The sequence below is a fragment of the Bos indicus genome, chromosome 12 (genome assembly GCF_029378745.1).
Source record: "Bos indicus isolate NIAB-ARS_2022 breed Sahiwal x Tharparkar chromosome 12, NIAB-ARS_B.indTharparkar_mat_pri_1.0, whole genome shotgun sequence".
Lineage (NCBI taxonomy): Eukaryota > Metazoa > Chordata > Mammalia > Artiodactyla > Bovidae > Bos > Bos indicus.
In genome coordinates this window covers 72226696-72243345 of record NC_091771.1, presented here as the reverse complement: position 1 = coordinate 72243345, position 16650 = coordinate 72226696, and the positions used below count along the sequence as shown (strand labels likewise).

The following is a 16650-nucleotide window of genomic DNA, read 5'->3' as shown; positions in this document are numbered from 1 at the left end:
AATCAAAGGTCAGTCACATGAAGTTATTGACAGTTGGGTGGCTTTGCTTAAAATAGATCATGACTCTGACACAAAACAAAATCAATTAATGTATAAATGCAGAAACTTGCTCTAAAATAATACACAAAATGATATGGAGATAATGTATCCTTCTAGATGACTGTGTCATTCAATGACAGAAACATAAAACATACTTGGGGTTCAAAATATTAGCCAAATTCAGTAAACTGAGTTCACAGAGAAAGTTGGAGTAATATGAGTTTGGACAGCACATTGCAAGCATATGATTTGAATCTATTTTGTTCCTAAGTTTCAGAGAGTTATTCCTGAGTTTAGAAAGTGAACAGCTAATCCAAATACTTATCAGGATCATTCCAGGCTCCTGGGCTTGGATATTGAGGGATTGGTTATCAAGGGAATATGTTTTTAAGGGAGATCTAGTGCATTTCAGCATTTCTGTCTGGAGGACTTAGAATGAATTATAGAGTCACAGAAGGCTAGGATGTCCTCGCCTCTATCCTGGCCACTGGCATTTAAGGTTGATAAGATGTGGTTCTCAGTCTTGAAAGGTAAGAAAGGAGGACAGGAACTAACACTGAAGTGTCTACCAGGTGTCAGGTCCTTTGCACACATTACCTCTGGCCAATCACAAACCATCTGACACTGAGGGAAAAAAATACCATCAGTCACATGCAGTGCTAGAGTATTTCAACACATAGGAAAAGTAGTTGATTTAATGTGGCAACAGCAGGACTCAGTCTAAGGGGGTCTTCACATTAAGCCTTTGGATGCATAAGGGAAGCTGGGGGCCACCAGCATAAATAGGATGTAACTACAGTAAACTGATGAGTTCTCAATCACTGTGAGTCACATAAACCCAGAAATTCATAGCAGTACACCCACTTCTGGTCTCCATAAGATTCTCCATCCTATACCCTAAGGGGAACCCCAAGCAGGCTTGTTCCCCTCATGCTCTTCTAACTCTACCAATTCCATGGAACAAGACTTTAGAAATGTTAGGGTGTACTTTGGGACAAATGAAGATGTCATGAGCAGAGCAGACTGAAGGTCCATGAGACCACCAAGAGCACACAGACCCAGGCACACTGCAGAAAGAGAAACTCACTTCTTGGTCTTCTGGAGCCGCACCTTTCAGTGAGGGTCTGGGAGATTGGAGAGACTGAACCAAAGACTCAGAGATCACAGTGGGAGTTCCTGGAACTGGAGATGGTTCAGACTGCTCATTCCCCTTCTCAAAAAGGGAAAAAATATCTACCCCGGATTTCAGGTACTGAGAGTAAGTTCCTCTTTCCACCATTTTGCCCTAAAATTAAAAAGATGAGAGGAATTAATTTGTATTTGATAATATTAAACCAACCTAAATACTAAGCAAAAAAGTTATCTGGTTTTAAATTATGATTTTTGAAAAAAAAAAAAAAAAGATCCCTGGGTCTAGAATTCTTGTTGAGAAATCTAGTTCAGTCAACTCAGGACAGAACTGAGCATTGCATTCTCTGCCAAACCCTGTCCCTATGGTAGGTGCTGAGGGATATGAAAGAAACGTGTGCTCAGGTGTCAAAAATGGAGGCCATTGACATGACTACCCTGGGCATTTGGGGAAGGAAGAAGTACAGAGGGTGATGGGAGAATCAGCAGTCTTCTTAGACAGCATGGAAATTGACAGAAGCCTCGTGTGACAAGTCCAGGAAAGAAATTTATACTTAACCCAGAGGTGGGCACAAGCACATCTGCATACAGGTAAGAGTCACTCATGAAACCTTCACTGACCACTGTCACTGTCACACTATCATGTGCCCGGCTGGGATAATAGGAACCAGTCCCGGACAGAAAACCCATGAAGAGGCCTCTCCTTGGTCTACAACTGCCCCCACACACTCAGCAAATTCCCAACTGAAAATTCAATATTCCACCTGATAAAGTAATTAAACAAGGAGGCCATGGGGCTGGGGTGGCTCTAAGGCCTTGGCAGTCTGTGCCCACAAACCAAAATCTAAGCCAGAATCAATGCACTCAGATCTGAGAAAAAGCTTAGGAACAACCAACCACAAGCAGCCAACTAGGCTTCCCCAAATCAGGCAACTGCTTAAGCTACAGTCAGTCAAATCATTTTCGTTGAACACATGTGACACATCCTTGCACAGTTTCCCTCCCTAATAAAGTCATATAAAATAATGTGCAGATGTTTCAGTATCTTCTGACTGCATGAAACCAGACTCAGCTGATTCACTCAGTACCAAATAAAACATCAGGGAAAAAAAAAACTCAGGATGCAAAACACATCAAATGAGAGCAGCTGTGGTTAAGGCAGGTCAGGTGGAGAGAGCTGGCCCAGGACCCTCGCTGGGACCCCTTTCACCCACTCCCCTGAGGGGGTCCACTGGGAGAAATACAAGGAAGCCTTTGGGTACCATCAGATACTGCAGAACTAGAAAATTATGCAGGATATATTGTGTCTTGTTCCACTTTGGAGGCAAAATTCACACACCTCTTTAATGAAATCACCACTCACCACATCAAATCTGTAATATGCACGATGAAATGACTGGTGGTACAAAGACAGCAATTTCACTCAACAGTCAAGCACTGACAATTCTGGGTGATGAAGGGATAGCCATCTGCTCTGAAGAGAGGGACCCGACAGTGAGGATAGACCCCAAATCAGGCAGGGGTGCTCACCAGTGGCCAAATGGTTGTTTTGTTAGTACTAAAACTGGGGGTAGTGTCCTCAAAAGAAGCAAAAAGGGGACCCCAAAACATCTAGAGATGGGCAAAATAAGTTATACTCCTGCTCACTGATCCTGTGCTCATAACACTATGAACATTGGAGTTTACACACTAGAATCACCCGCTTTGCACATGAAATCAACTGCTCTCGAGCTTGAGAAACCTTACCCTGCCCCCATTCCTAGAGGAGTGAAGAAGGGCTGACACATGGGACTGCTCCTAGAGAGGCAGGGGTTCTGTATCTTAATAATCTTTCTTGCAGCAGAGATTCTTTTCAGAAGTTAGGGATCTGACCAAGGGCCTGTGGAGCAGTCAGAGGTTAACTATAGAGGTGATGAGACCCAGAGGCAAACAAGCCAAGGAGTGCAGCATCGAACGACCACCAAGTCTGAACACTTCTCACTAATCTCCACCCCACCACCAACCATGCTAGGAGTTGTGGATTGGATGGTGCCCCCTCCTCAGAAAGATGTGCTCAAACATGACACCTGTGAACATGACCTTATTTGGATACAGGGTCATTGCAGATGTAATCAAGTTAAGATGAGGTCACACTGGAGCAAGGTGACCCTAAAACCAGTAAGACCGATGTCACTATGAGAACAGAAGACTGACACAGGGAAAACGGCCATGTGACATCAGAGGCAGAGACCACAGCGCTGCAGCTGGAAGCCAAGGAACACCAAGGAAGGCCCATGAACACCAGAGGCTGGAGGGAAGGATTCTCCTCTGGAGCCTTCAGGGAGAGCACAGCTCTGCCAGCACCTGGATTTGGGACTTTTAGCCTCCAGAAGAGGGAGATGATAAACTCCTGCTGTCACCCAGCTTGTGGTGCTGTGATACGGCGGCTCTAGAAACTGATACCCTAGGCTGAGCCCACACTTCTGTCTTCTCAGCTTTACTAAGACTCCTAACTGCTTCTTCTGTCACCCTTCCAGTGACCATCAGAGAAATTTCTTAACTCCCACATCAGATGACATCCCTCCTCTGCTCTGGACCATCTGATGGCTTCCATCCCACAACCGCCCCTTGTCCACTGCTCAGAGACCAGCTCCCTCCCATCCCCTGCTCACTCTCCTCAGACACTCTGGTCTTCCTGCCATTCCTCCAACCTGCCAGGTCAGCTCCTTACTTAGGACCCCCTGCCTCAGACCCCCTCCCCCTGGTGACTGTGTGGCTGCCACCTTCATGTCACTCAGACCCCGTGAGGCACCAGCTCCTCAGGGAGGCCAGGATATCACCTTCTTTGTCACATCCTCCCCATAAAGCAGGAGCCCCGTGAAGGCAGGGCCTTGTCCTCCTGCCACACAGGCTTCCGCATGTACTGGGGATATAGAGACCTGGGCAGGGAGACCAGAGACTGGAGACACCAGCAGAGAGGACGTCTCTGACCCGGGTGCTCAGCTACCCAACCTCGCTTCTGGTGTTAATGGAAGATGCTCTTTTGGCAAACTATGTATGACAATGACCTGGATACCAGCAGATCTTAGAATCTCTAATTTCTAAGTGAGATACTTTGACTTAAGTCATGGAAGAGGAAAGTAAAAAGTTCTAAATAAAACTGCAACATTAACCTTAACAAATTTCATTAGAATAGTGATGATTCAATAACCCTGTGGTTGCACTTTTATACACTTTAGGGTTTATGTGGCTTAGAGTGTAATAGTGACATTTCTATAGGGCTTTAGGTTCATCCTCCAAGACATGAACACTAGCTCTGAGAAGAAGGGGGCAAAAAACTGAGGGAGAAGAGGGCATTTACCATGAATGCAAGGAGAGTGACCTGCAGGGAGGTCTGTCTTTCAACACACTTGAGTGCTAGCAATTCCATGGATTTCTAGAAATTACTTACATCTTTCAATATCAGAATCTGACTTGCATCTTTTAGGTGCTGCAACTGATGAGTGACTAAGATTGTGATCTTCTCCTTCAAGGCCTGATGAACACACCTACAAATGGAAAAGGCACAGTAAGTAAAAGCACATTAATGGAGTGCCTCAAACTATAAACCTATATTTTGAAAACAGTGAGACAAAGACCACACAGCAGTGAAAGATCTTTAGGTTAAATATCAAATCAGTAAAAAAATTGAATAAACATAAATCAATTAATCCAACTAGGTTCTTAAATTTATCAGCAGCAAATTTGAATCTAGTGCTATAAAAAATTCTTAAAACCAGTCTACTGAAGGAGGCAAAAACAGCTAAGTTTTTCCTCTAAAACTCAGCTTAACAATTATTTACATGTTTCATAAAGGAAAACAACTAATACTGAGACTTCAAAACTTGACTAAACTAAAACACTGCTGCTGCTGCTGCTAAGTCGCTTCAGTCGTATCCGACTCTGTGCGACCCCATAGACGGCAGCCCACCAGGCTCTCCGTCCCTAGGATTCTCCAGACAAGAACACTGGAGTGGGTTGCCATTTCCTTCTCCAATGCATGAAAGTGAAAAGTGAAAGTGAAGTCGCTCAGTCGTGTCCGACTTGTAGCAACCCCATAGACTGCAGCCCACCAGGCTCCTCCATCCATGGGATTTTCCAGGCAAGAGTACCGGAGTGGGTTGCCATTGCCTTCTCCGAACTAAAACACTATTTTATCACTATTCAAGAATGGGAGAAAAGGGATCCATGTCATTTAAAAATGTGTACATTCTTTGCTTTCTAGGTGATTATTTATAATTAATGATGTAAATATTCACAATAAAAAATTAATAGATTCTTGGTAATCTTTGCCAGAGTGCATTTGCTAGACATGTGTTCCTAAAAAATATTACATAGAAAATGAATGCCAGAGTGGCCTCTATCAATCACTACAACATTCCCACTTCCATCCAGGAAGCACGTCTTCTTTCATTTGGAGTGAACACCTTCCACATACGAAAGTAAAAGAACAGAATCCAAATGGCCCAAATCACAGTGGAAATCACCCAATGACTCGGAACACCCACCAGTTCTCTTAGTCAAGACACCCCTCACTATTCAGCCTTAAATTGTTTTCACAGTGAAAAAAAAAAAAAAAAGCAAAAACTACTCCTACATTTCAAATGTAGACCCCTAGGAACTCAGCCCCAGTGTCATCCCACAAAGTCCACAACCCCTCCAGGGAAGCAAGTGGGTCTGGGGCCGCAATGAACACAGGCAGGGCTCTAGGCAGGTACTCTGGGAGCCTGAGCCCCTTGCAGAGCAAATCGCAGGAACCTGGGCCAGAGTTCAACCTGTGAGTGAATCAGATGGAGAGTCTGGAGGCAGCAGGCTGCAGCTCAGTTCCTCTCTTGAGCCTGACGTCAGATGAGCAACTCAACCTGTTTCTTCATCTCAAGACAAGATCAAACAACTCATGCACATGTACTGAGAAATCAAACCACCAATCTACTCAGCAAATGTCAGCTTTCTTTTCCACTTCTCCCTAACCACGAGCGGTCATGTGCTTTGGACTCAGGTCAGAAAACTCTTAAGGAGACACTCTGGACATTGAGTCTGTGATCAAAAACAAGACCCTGGAATGTAAACACATATACCAGATGTTCGCTAAGTCCAAAAGGATTCATTTTTACATTTTGACATGTGTTAGCTCAGCATTCATACCTAAGTTTCTTGACTAACACCTTTTCAAATTTAGTACTAAAACAGATTTTTTTCTCCTTGATTCATAATTGCCTGCCAATAATCCTTAAAAGGGGATGTTAATCAAATCTGACAGGGTGTTGTGTCCAAGATGAACCAACCCAAAAGTTTTAAGATGTTTTCTTCCTAACATCCCATCACAGATGAGGTAATACAAATAATTACAATGAAGAGATCAGTTAATGCCTTTGAATTTTTCATAAATGATGCTTTTATCCAAATCACTAGAAAAATACACCATTTTCCAAGTTTTTATAGATTTCCAAGTCATGCCATAGAAATGACTGAGTCAGCAACCAGTTGTATAACAGTTATTCCTATATAAAGGCTGTGTTAATCCTATGCTGCTACTGCTAAGTCGCTTCAGTCGTGTCCGACTCTGTGCGACCCCATAGACGGCAGCCTATGAGGGTCCCCCATCCCTGGGATTTTCCAGGCAAGAACACTGGAGTGGGTTGCCATTTCCTTCTCCAGTCCCACATATAATCCTATATAAGGGCTCTATTAAGAGGGGACGCAACTTGTGGTGGAGGCGATACAAGTAAGACAGAGGCCCCACCTCTATTCATTCAATCAGCAGAGGTTTGCTGAGGAGCCAGGCACTGTCCTAAGTGCTGAGGATTCACCCACAGGTCAAGACAGAAGACAATACTCTGCACTGTGTACAGGACACAGTGAGCAAGCATAGAAAACCCACTATTGGGTTGTGACCTGTGCTCTGAAGGAAAAAGAAGGGCAGCTGCTGTCTTAGATGGGGAGACATGGGAGCCCTGAGACTGACTGGGGAAACATCCTGGAAGAAGGCACAGGAGGTACAGGGTTCCTGAGACAGAACACGCTGGGCTGAGGTGCCTTCCTGCATTCATAGTTTATGGATGGCAGGCGGTGGTGGTGGTTTAGTGGCTAAGTTGTGTCCAACTCTTGCAACCTCATGGACTGTAGCCCGTCAGGCTCCTCTGTCCATGAGATTTTCCAGGCAAGAATAATGGAGTGGGTTGCCATTTTCTTCTCCAGGGGATCTTCCTGACCCAGGAGTCGAACCCGGGTCTCCTGCACTGCAGACAGATTCTTTCCCAACTGAGCTATAATGGGTGCCAGTGGGACTCATAAATGGTCAAGTGTACCTGCTGAGGGCTGGGGGAAGACAGAGGGCATGGGCACCCCCTGGAAGAGCAGGAGGGAATGACAGGTCCCATCTTCCACCTTCCTTCTGGGTCCTGGGGCACTACTCCCTGGCTCTGGGACAGAGGGACCGGTATGTACAGACAGGGGTGAGAAAGGATCCCCACAGAGCCAGCACAGCTAGATGCCGAGTGGGTGTGGAGATGAGCTGGAAAGGCTGAGGGGGGCAGATGGCAAGGAAACCTGTTTGTTTGAGGACCTGGAGCTGCTTTCTGAATGTGGTGGTGGCAGAGTGTTGTGGAGGGTAGGGGAAGGGCGGGTGGAGGAGGTGTCTGTGAAGGGCTGGAACAGGTGGGTGAGCTGTGTAGACAGGAGGGTGAGCTGTGTAGACAGGAGGGTGAGCTATGTAGACAGGAGGGTGAGCTGTGTAGACAGCAGCATGGGAGTCTGATCAGGACAGACCCTAATATCTGATGATGCAGGAGGCAGGGGTCTGGCGATGTGGGGCTGAACTGGGATGGGATCCATGGCTGGACACAGGTAAGACTGCATCAGTTCACGTAAGGCCCTCACCTTCTGTAGCTGATAGAATCCACTGTGTTCACAGCATAAAGCTGTAAAAGTCATGAACCTCAATGACCTTGGATATAAATTCATGACTGAAGGAAACTGTTAACGGCAAGCAGAAGTGTGTCATTCATTTGTAATACAAAACCCTCCCCATGACTAAGCTTCCACATGACCACCATATCTCACAGCATATTGTTCCATCCGATTCTATGACTTGAGAACACACTCCAGTTGCTGCTGAGTGGTTTCCTAAATTGCTTTCATGCTCTCTGCTTTAACTTTCCCTAGAGAAAGTGGTTCTGATTACAAACAACAGTCTTAAGCTTGCTTCTATCAAGTATATATCCAAAGCGGTATACTCAAAATATTTGAGAGGATTTTATAAATATCTCCAATGTTTGAAAAAGAACTCAGGAGAACTTCTGCAATCAGCACACTGTACTTGGCACCAAAATACCTTGCTCTCCCCTCCCTGTGACATGGATGCAATGACCAGCAGAATCTGTTCCTGCCCTGATGAAGAACTTGTGCAGATGCTCACAAGATGGGGTGACACACATTTGTGAGCTCAGGGTGGGGCACTGGGAACAAGGAGGCTGAGATACTCACAACGCCAGGAAGGTAGGGGTGGGGAATCACTGTCACAGCACTAGCGCCTGTCACTGAACTCATGACAAGACAGAAGGCACTTCTCTAAGGGAAAATTCATCAAGTCATGAACAGGAGAGGCTGGGAAAGAGGGGTCAGATCAGAGAGCTGGAGACCATGCCATGTGTCATCTGCCCTGTTCCCTCTTGTTCTCAAGGATTCTGTACCACTATTCAGGTTTGTATGTGTGTTACAATATACCTAACATGAAATTTACTGTTTCTGCCATTTTAAGCATACAAGTCAGTGGCATTAAGTACATTCACACTGATGTGCAACCATCACCACCATCCATCTCCACAACTCTTATATCACCCCAACACTAAGCATGTTTTATACAAGGGCAGGTTCCACCAAAGTCTAACAACGCCTGCTTAGTGGACATGGAATCCCAGCTCCTAGCCAGCTCCTAGTGTCCAGAGCCCAGAGCTCCTCACAGGTCTCCCTCTCACATTTGTTGACTCTGCTGAAGTCTCTACTTTGCTATTCTGGACTTGTTGTAAATCAATCATGTCCCCTCAGTTTCACATGTGGTCACCTGAGTCTTCAGTACCTTAGAATTTGGTGTCATGGACTTTAAAAAGGTAATCATTACCCTTAATTATACTGAATCTAATTTAATCTGACTGGTATACTTAGATGAAGAGACTAAGATACAAGGACAGAGACACAAGCATGAAATCAATGAAGTTAGAACACACCCCCTCACCATGCACAAAAATAAACTCAAAATGGCTTAAATATTTAATCGTAAGACGTGACACCATAAAACTCCCAGTAGAGACTATAGGCAAAACATTCTGTGACATAAATTATACCAATGTTTTCTTAGGTCAGTCTCCTAAGGCAACAGACATATAAGCAAAAATATACAAATGGGGGCTTCCCTGGTGGCTCAGTGGCAAAGAATCCACCTGCCAGTGCAGGAGACACAGGATCCCTCCCTGGTCCAGGAAGATCCCACATGTGCAAAGCACCTCAGCCAATGCATCATAACTACTGAGCCTGTGCTCTGGGGCCCAGTAACCGCAACTACTAAGCCCACACACCATAGAGCCCGGGCTCTGCAACGAGAGAAGCCACCACAATGAGAAGTCCATGCATCACAGCTAGAGAGTAGCCCCTGCCCACTACAACTAGAGAAAACCCAAACTGTGTGAGGACACAGTGAGGGGATGTGGTCAGAAGCCAAGGAGAGAGGTCTCAGGAAAAACCAAACCACCCACACCTTGAACCTGTAGCCTCAAAAACTGTGAGAAATTTAATTTCTATTCTTTGAGCACCCCTATCTGTGACGACTTGCTATAGACTGAATGTTTTCCTCCTCAAAAGTCATCTATTGAGACCTAATCCCAACTGTGTTGGTATTAGGAGGTGGGGCTGTCGGGAGGGACCAGGTCATGAGGATGGAGCCTGAATGAAAGGAATTAGTGCCCTGATAAAAGGAACCACACGGCTCCCTCATCTCTGCCACCACGTGAGGCCGCAGGAATTGGATCCTCACCAGACTGAATCTTTCAGCACCCTGACTTGGACTTTCCCAGCCTCCAAAACCATGAGATAAAAACTTGTTATTTGTAAAGCCACTCAGCTCTGGTGTCCTGTGAGAGCAGCCTGGACAGACACAGTCCTAGAAACTAACACAGGACCTGAGAGCAAGAATTTCCAAACAGCTTCTCTCTGCTGAACACTCCGCCTCCTCCAGACGAGGACATGCTTGCTATTCTCCTCACAGCCTTAATTTTTCCTCCCTCCACACCTGAGCTTCTACTCTTGCTTCAGCAAAGGACTGGGTCCTTGTCTCAGCCTCCACACACCTGCCCAGCCTGCAGGCCCCCAGGGTACTTTCTGCCCAGCCCTGGGCACAGGGAGCTTTCCAACTTCAGTGAAAGCCTCCAGTTGATACTTCCACTTTACATTCAGCACTTAAACTATCCTATATTAAAACACTCTAAACCCTGACTCTGCTGAGCTTTCTCCCAGGGATCTGTTTTAACAAGCTCCACGTAGAGACAGGTTTCTTAGAAGCAGGAATGAGAGCTGGGCATCTTAGTCTCCCTTATTCTGCCCAGTGTGGGTCCTTCCCCTCTCCTGGCTCACTGTCCTCCTTGTAAACTAAGCGGTTTTGTGCAGTAACGCATTGATCTCAGTGCACACAGCAGGGTGTTTATAAGTGCAGCTGGAAGGCTCATTGACTTTAACAAAGTGAACAACAGCAAGCAACCTGACCATGGGGGAGATGTGAAGGCTGTTTTAGGACAAAAACAAGTTCGCAAGGCTTTCAAAAAGGCCAGTCTAGACTCCACAAGAGACCTCAGTCAGTGTGTGTTAGGACACATTATACACAGAAAAGAATCAGAGTTGTTCTACTTTAGTCATTGTGTAGCCAACCAGGAGCCACTGACAAGTTCTACATTTTAGAAACAGGAATGAGAGTCAAGACTTAAGCCAGATTATAGGTGACACTACATTGTAGTGTCTAAGTATTAATTCTAGTAAGCATCCATGAAATAACATGAAATGATTGAAATCTTACTCAGATGTGGAATAAATGATTCTCAAATTCTAGACTTTATTAAGCCTAACCTTAATAAAGACTTTATTTCCAAAGTGATAGGATAACAAGCATAAACCAACAGGGTCGTTCCATGGAAGCCCTATGTCAGTACCAAAAACTTGGCTTCTAACATGCCTTAAGCAAATGATGGAGGAAAAAAACTGGCAGCCAAGTACCAGGTTATAGAGTCTCACTCTCTGATTTAAAAACCCTACATCATCTTCTTATTCCTGGCATCTGGATCCACCCGGAGTGTCTAGTAATCAACTGCAAGTAGCAGCAGGGAAATTGCCATCTATTTGTCACTCCCTAAAGCACAGACCCCACTGGCCCCCACACACTGGAAGCACCTGCTGTATTTTCCTGTCCTGACCTCATCAGGATGCAAGATTTCTCTAGGACAGATCTTCTGTGGAGGGAAGGGAGGGGAGGGAGGGACACCAGGGCAGAGGGAGCTGAGTGTCCTGGAGCACAAAGACTTTTTTGAGATCTCTTCCATCATCTCTGAAGGGCTCTTGGAAAGAAGAAACGATGGAAAATAGGAGCAAACTCACTGTTCGAACAAGTGCCTGCTGACTCCTGCATCCACTGCGCTCAGCGGATCGTCCAGGAGGTAGATGTCTGCGTCCTGATACACGGCTCTAGAAAACGTAGAGAGATGTCAGGAGAGGACACTTCACACTCCCTGGGTCTCATCTCTGAATCATAATGGTGTCCAACAACTTCATGTCCCTACCAGGAGTCCAGGGAAAGGGCCAAGACCCTGCATCACACAGGCCCATCCAGTGAGCAGGGTCTGTGTGCTTATGTCCACTAGGAGCTGCGGAAGAGGAGGGGCAGGATGGCAACTGAAACCACATTTACCTGGCGAGGCTGACCCGGGCTTTCTGTCCTTCACTCAGCGGGGTTCCTCTTTCTCCTATTTCAGTTAGATCTCCTTCCTCCAAAAGCTGTAAATCCTATACAGATAGAAAAGGGGGAAAATATATAAAATGTGTTCTACTACCTTCTTACACTTTTAGCATTAGTTCCTCACACAAGTATTTGATTAACGTGCATACATGCTCAGCTGCTAAGTCATATTGAACTCTTTGTCACCTCATGGACTAGGGCTGGTCAGGCTCCTCTGTCCATGGGATTCTCCAGGCAATGACACTGTAGTGGTTTGCTGTTTCCTCCTCCAGGAGATCTTCCTGACCCAGGGATCAAATCAATGTCTCCTGTGTCTCCTGCACTGGCAGGTGGAATCTTTCCCACCAAGCTACCTGGGAAGCTACAGCAGTGGGTATAAGTCAGAGTAACTAAACTGTGACCTTGAACATTAAAAAAAAGAAAAAAAAAACACCTCTCAGTGTTTTTCATTTGTTTTCATTCTGTAGTTTTGCACAGCATCTATGCGTTTGACCATTTTAACAGATATTTACTGAGGACCTACTGTATGACAGGCATTGCTCTGGGCACAATGAACTCAGCTGTGAAGAAACAAAGCTCCTAGAGTTTCTTTCCATGATGGAAGACAGATGATATGGAAAATTAACCTGAGCACAAGTACTGAGGAGAGGAAGGAAAAGGAAGCCGGCTCAGGGGGATAGAGAGTGAAGAGGGAAATGAGTACACACTGGTGGGGGAGGGCTCTGCTCAGAGGGGGTGTGAGCAGATCTGGGAGGGGAGGGGCTCAGGCAGACCTGGAGAGGCTGCTCCTCAAAGAGGGAGGGGCGAGTGCAGGGGCCACAGGGAGATGCCCAAGGGGTTCAGGACGAGGAGGCAGGAGAGCAGAGTGAGAATGAGGGGAGTGAGGGCAGAGACAGAACAGGAGGAGCCTGGGGGCACTCCAGTAACAGGAGGAGGGGGATAGACCTGGTTTGAGGTTTTAAGAAATCACTCCTGTGCATTACAGAAAATAGACAGTAAGTGGGGAAGGGTGAGGGTGGATGCAAATGAGGAGGCTCCCAGAATAATCGAGGTGAGAGATGACTGTGGTCAGGACCAGAGTGAGAGCAGTGGGAATGGAGAGATGGGGTCACACTCCAGGCACATGTTGAAGGCGGAGCCAAAGGACCTGCTGACAGGATGGGTGTGGCTGTAAGAGAAGAGGAGATTGTGATGTTTGGGGTGAGGAAGGGGAAGGACAGGGTCTTCATTTACTGAGTTAGGGAAGGTGGTGGATGCAGGTTTAGGGAACTTCGTTCATGGACAACCTGAGATGACCTCCCAGTGGTGTCATGTTGCAGTTGTGCATGCAGGTGTGAAAGTCTGTGCTAGACACACAGGTGTGAGAGCTGGTGGCCCAGGCTGGTGAAGGCACAGGACTTGTTTTTATCAAGGAATGAGTGTCTCTTAAAAAGGCAGTTTGCTGATCTCTGCCTCAGCTTCCCACTTTCAGAGAAGGGATAACACCTGACCCAAGTCTTCACAGTAATACTTAAAGTAAGTGACAGATAAGGCCTGTACAAAAAATGGGAGCAGAAAGAGCAAGCTGGGCAGGAAAATCAAAAGGAAAGAAATGGTGTGCTTAAGGGACACCCAGCAGATCAGCTGGATTAAGCAGATGCTTGTCTGTGAAAGCAGGAGAAACTCAAAACTAAGAAGGAAATAAAGTTGTAACTTGAGGATTTGGGAATCAGAATATTGGAAATAAAAGCAAAAAAAAAAAAAAAAAAAAAAACCAACAAATGGGACCTAACTAAACTTAAAAGCTTCTGCACAACAAAGGAAACTATAAGCAAGGTGAAAAGACAGCCTTCAGAATGGGAGAAAATAATAGCAAATGAAACAACTGACAAACAACTAATCTCAAAAATATACAAGCAACTCCTACAGCTCAATTCCAGAAAAATAAACGACCCAATCAAAAAATGGGCCAAAGAACTAAATAGACATTTCTCCAAAGAAGACATACAGATGGCTAACAAACACATGAAAAGATGCTCAACATCATTCATTATCAGAGAAATGCAAATCAAAACCACTATGAGGTATCATTTCATGCCAGACAGAATGGCTGCTATCCAAAAATCTACAAGCAATAAATGCTGGAGAGGGTGTGGAGAAAAGGGAACCCTCTTACACTGTTGGTGGGAATGCAAACTAGTACAGTCACTATGGAGAACAGTGTGGAGATTCCTTACAAATCTGGAAATAGAACTGCCTTTTGACCCAGCAATCCCACTGCTGGGCATACACACTGAGGAAAGCATAATTGAAAGAGACACGTGTACCCCAATGTTCATCGCAGCACTGTTTACAATAGCCAGGGCATGGAAGCAACCTAGATGTCCATCAGCAGATGAATGGATAAGAAAGCTATGGTACATATACACAATGGAGTATTACTCAGCCATTAAAAAGAATACATTTGAATCAGTTCTAATGAGGTGGATGAAACTGGAGCCTATTATACAAAGTGAAGTAAGCCAGAAAGAAAAACACCAATACAGTATACTAACGCATATATATGGAATTTAGAAAGATGGTAATCATAACCCTGTATACGAGACTGCAAAAGAGACACAGATGTATAGAACAGTCTTTTGGACTCTGTCGGAGAGGGAGAGGTAGAGGATGATTTGGGAGAATGGCATTGAAACGTATAATATCATCTATGAAATGAGTCACCAGTCCAGGTTCAATGCACGATACTGGATGCTTGGGGCTGGTGCACTGGGACGACTCAGAGGGATGGTATGGGGAGGGAGGAGGGAGGAGGGTTCAGGATGGGGAACACGTGTATACCTGTGGTGGATTCATGTTGATATACGGCAAAACCAATACAATATTGTAAAGTTAAAAAATAAAATAAAAAACAAAAACAAAGTTATATTTGAATATCATTTAAGAAGTTAATAGACAAATCAGCCTATTTTCCCCAGAGTACCATGGGGCAAAAAAAAGAATAGATGACGAGAACATTCCCAAAATGACAAGATAGAAATCAGGCTAAGTAGTTGTTCACTCATTTAGTTGTGTCTGACTCTTTGTGATCCCAAGGAATGGAGCACTCCAGGCTTCCTTGTCCTTTGCCATCTCCTGGAGCTTGTTCAAACTCACGCCCACTGAGTCACTGATGGCATCCAACCATCTCATCCTTTGTCATCCCCTTCTCCTCCTGCATTCAATCTTTTTCACCATCAGGGTCTTTCCTAATGAGTTGGTTCTTCCCATCAGGTGGTCAAAACACTGGAGCTTCAGCATCAGTCCTTTCAATTAATATTCAGGATTGATTTCCTTTATGATTGATTGCTTTGATCTCCTTGCAGTCCAAGGGACTCTCAAGTGTCTTCTCCAACACCACAGTTCAAAAGCATCTGTTCTTCTACACTCAGCTTTCTTTATGGTCCAACTCTCACATCCATACATGACTGCTAGAAAAATCATAGCTTTGACTATATGGACCTTTGTTAGTAAAGTAATGGCTCTGCCTTTTAATATGCTCTCTAGGTTTATCATAGTTTTTCTCCCAAGGAGCAAACATTTTAATTTCATGACTGCAGTCACCATCTACGGTGATATTGGAGCTCAAGAAAATAAAGTCTGTCACTCTTTCCATTGTTTCGCCATCTATTGCCATGAAGTGGTGGAACCAGATGCCACGATCTTAGTTTTTTGAATGTTGAGTTTTTTGGGTTTTTTTTTTTTTTGAGTTTTAAGCCAACTTTATTACTCTCCTCTTTCACCTTCATCAAGAGGCTCTTTAGTTCCCCTTCGCTTTCTGTTATAAGGGTGGTGTCATCTGCATATCTGAGATTATTGATATTTCTTCCAGCAATCTTTATTCCAGCTTGTGCTTCATCCTGTCTGGCATTTCACATGGTGTACTCTTAGCAGGGTGACAATATATAGCTTTGATGTACTCCTTTCCCAATTTGGAGTCAGTCTGTTGTTCCATGTCCAGTTCTAGCTGTTGCTTCTTGATGTCCATGCAGGTTTTGTAGGTGGCCGGTAAGGTGGTCTGGTATTCCCATCTCTTTTAGGAATTTTCCACCCTTTGTTGTGATCCATATAGTGAAAGGCTTTATCATATCAAGGAAGAAGAAGTAGATGCTTTTTTGGAATTATCTTGCTTTTTCTATTATCCAACAGATGTTGGGAATTTGATCTCTGGTTCCTTTGCCTTAGACTTAAGTCACATGGTATTATATTAGAAGTCTTAGGTTGCCTATAATTGTCAATTGGCACATTCTGTCATAGACAGAGTTTGGAGTTTTTATCACTAAACTCCTCAGGCATCAACCTAGGATTCATAGCAGTACTTTTCTGCAGATGAAGCCCTCACTTCTCTGTATCTACTGTACCAAATCTGGGGAGAAAGCAAGTAGCTCACTGGTTCCACCATGACAAACAAGTCCTTTGATCTCCCTAAGTCTCATTTTCCTCTTCTATAGAAT

General features: G+C 44.8%; 1 protein-coding gene across 2 annotated transcripts in view; it reads right to left on the bottom strand.

Moving 5' to 3' along the window:
• The window catches only part of LOC139186117 (ATP-binding cassette sub-family C member 4-like), a 177629-nt gene that overhangs the window by 104975 nt on the left and 56004 nt on the right, over positions 1-16650 (bottom strand). For both annotated transcript variants that reach the window (XM_070799893.1, XM_070799894.1), the window contains exons 12-15: positions 12131-12225; positions 11821-11907; positions 4598-4694; positions 1127-1324 (exon numbers count right to left, since the gene is read on the bottom strand). In XM_070799893.1, the coding sequence (XP_070655994.1) occupies positions 1127-1324; positions 4598-4694; positions 11821-11907; positions 12131-12225 (477 nt within the window). The remainder of the gene's footprint in view (positions 1-1126; positions 1325-4597; positions 4695-11820; positions 11908-12130; positions 12226-16650) is intronic.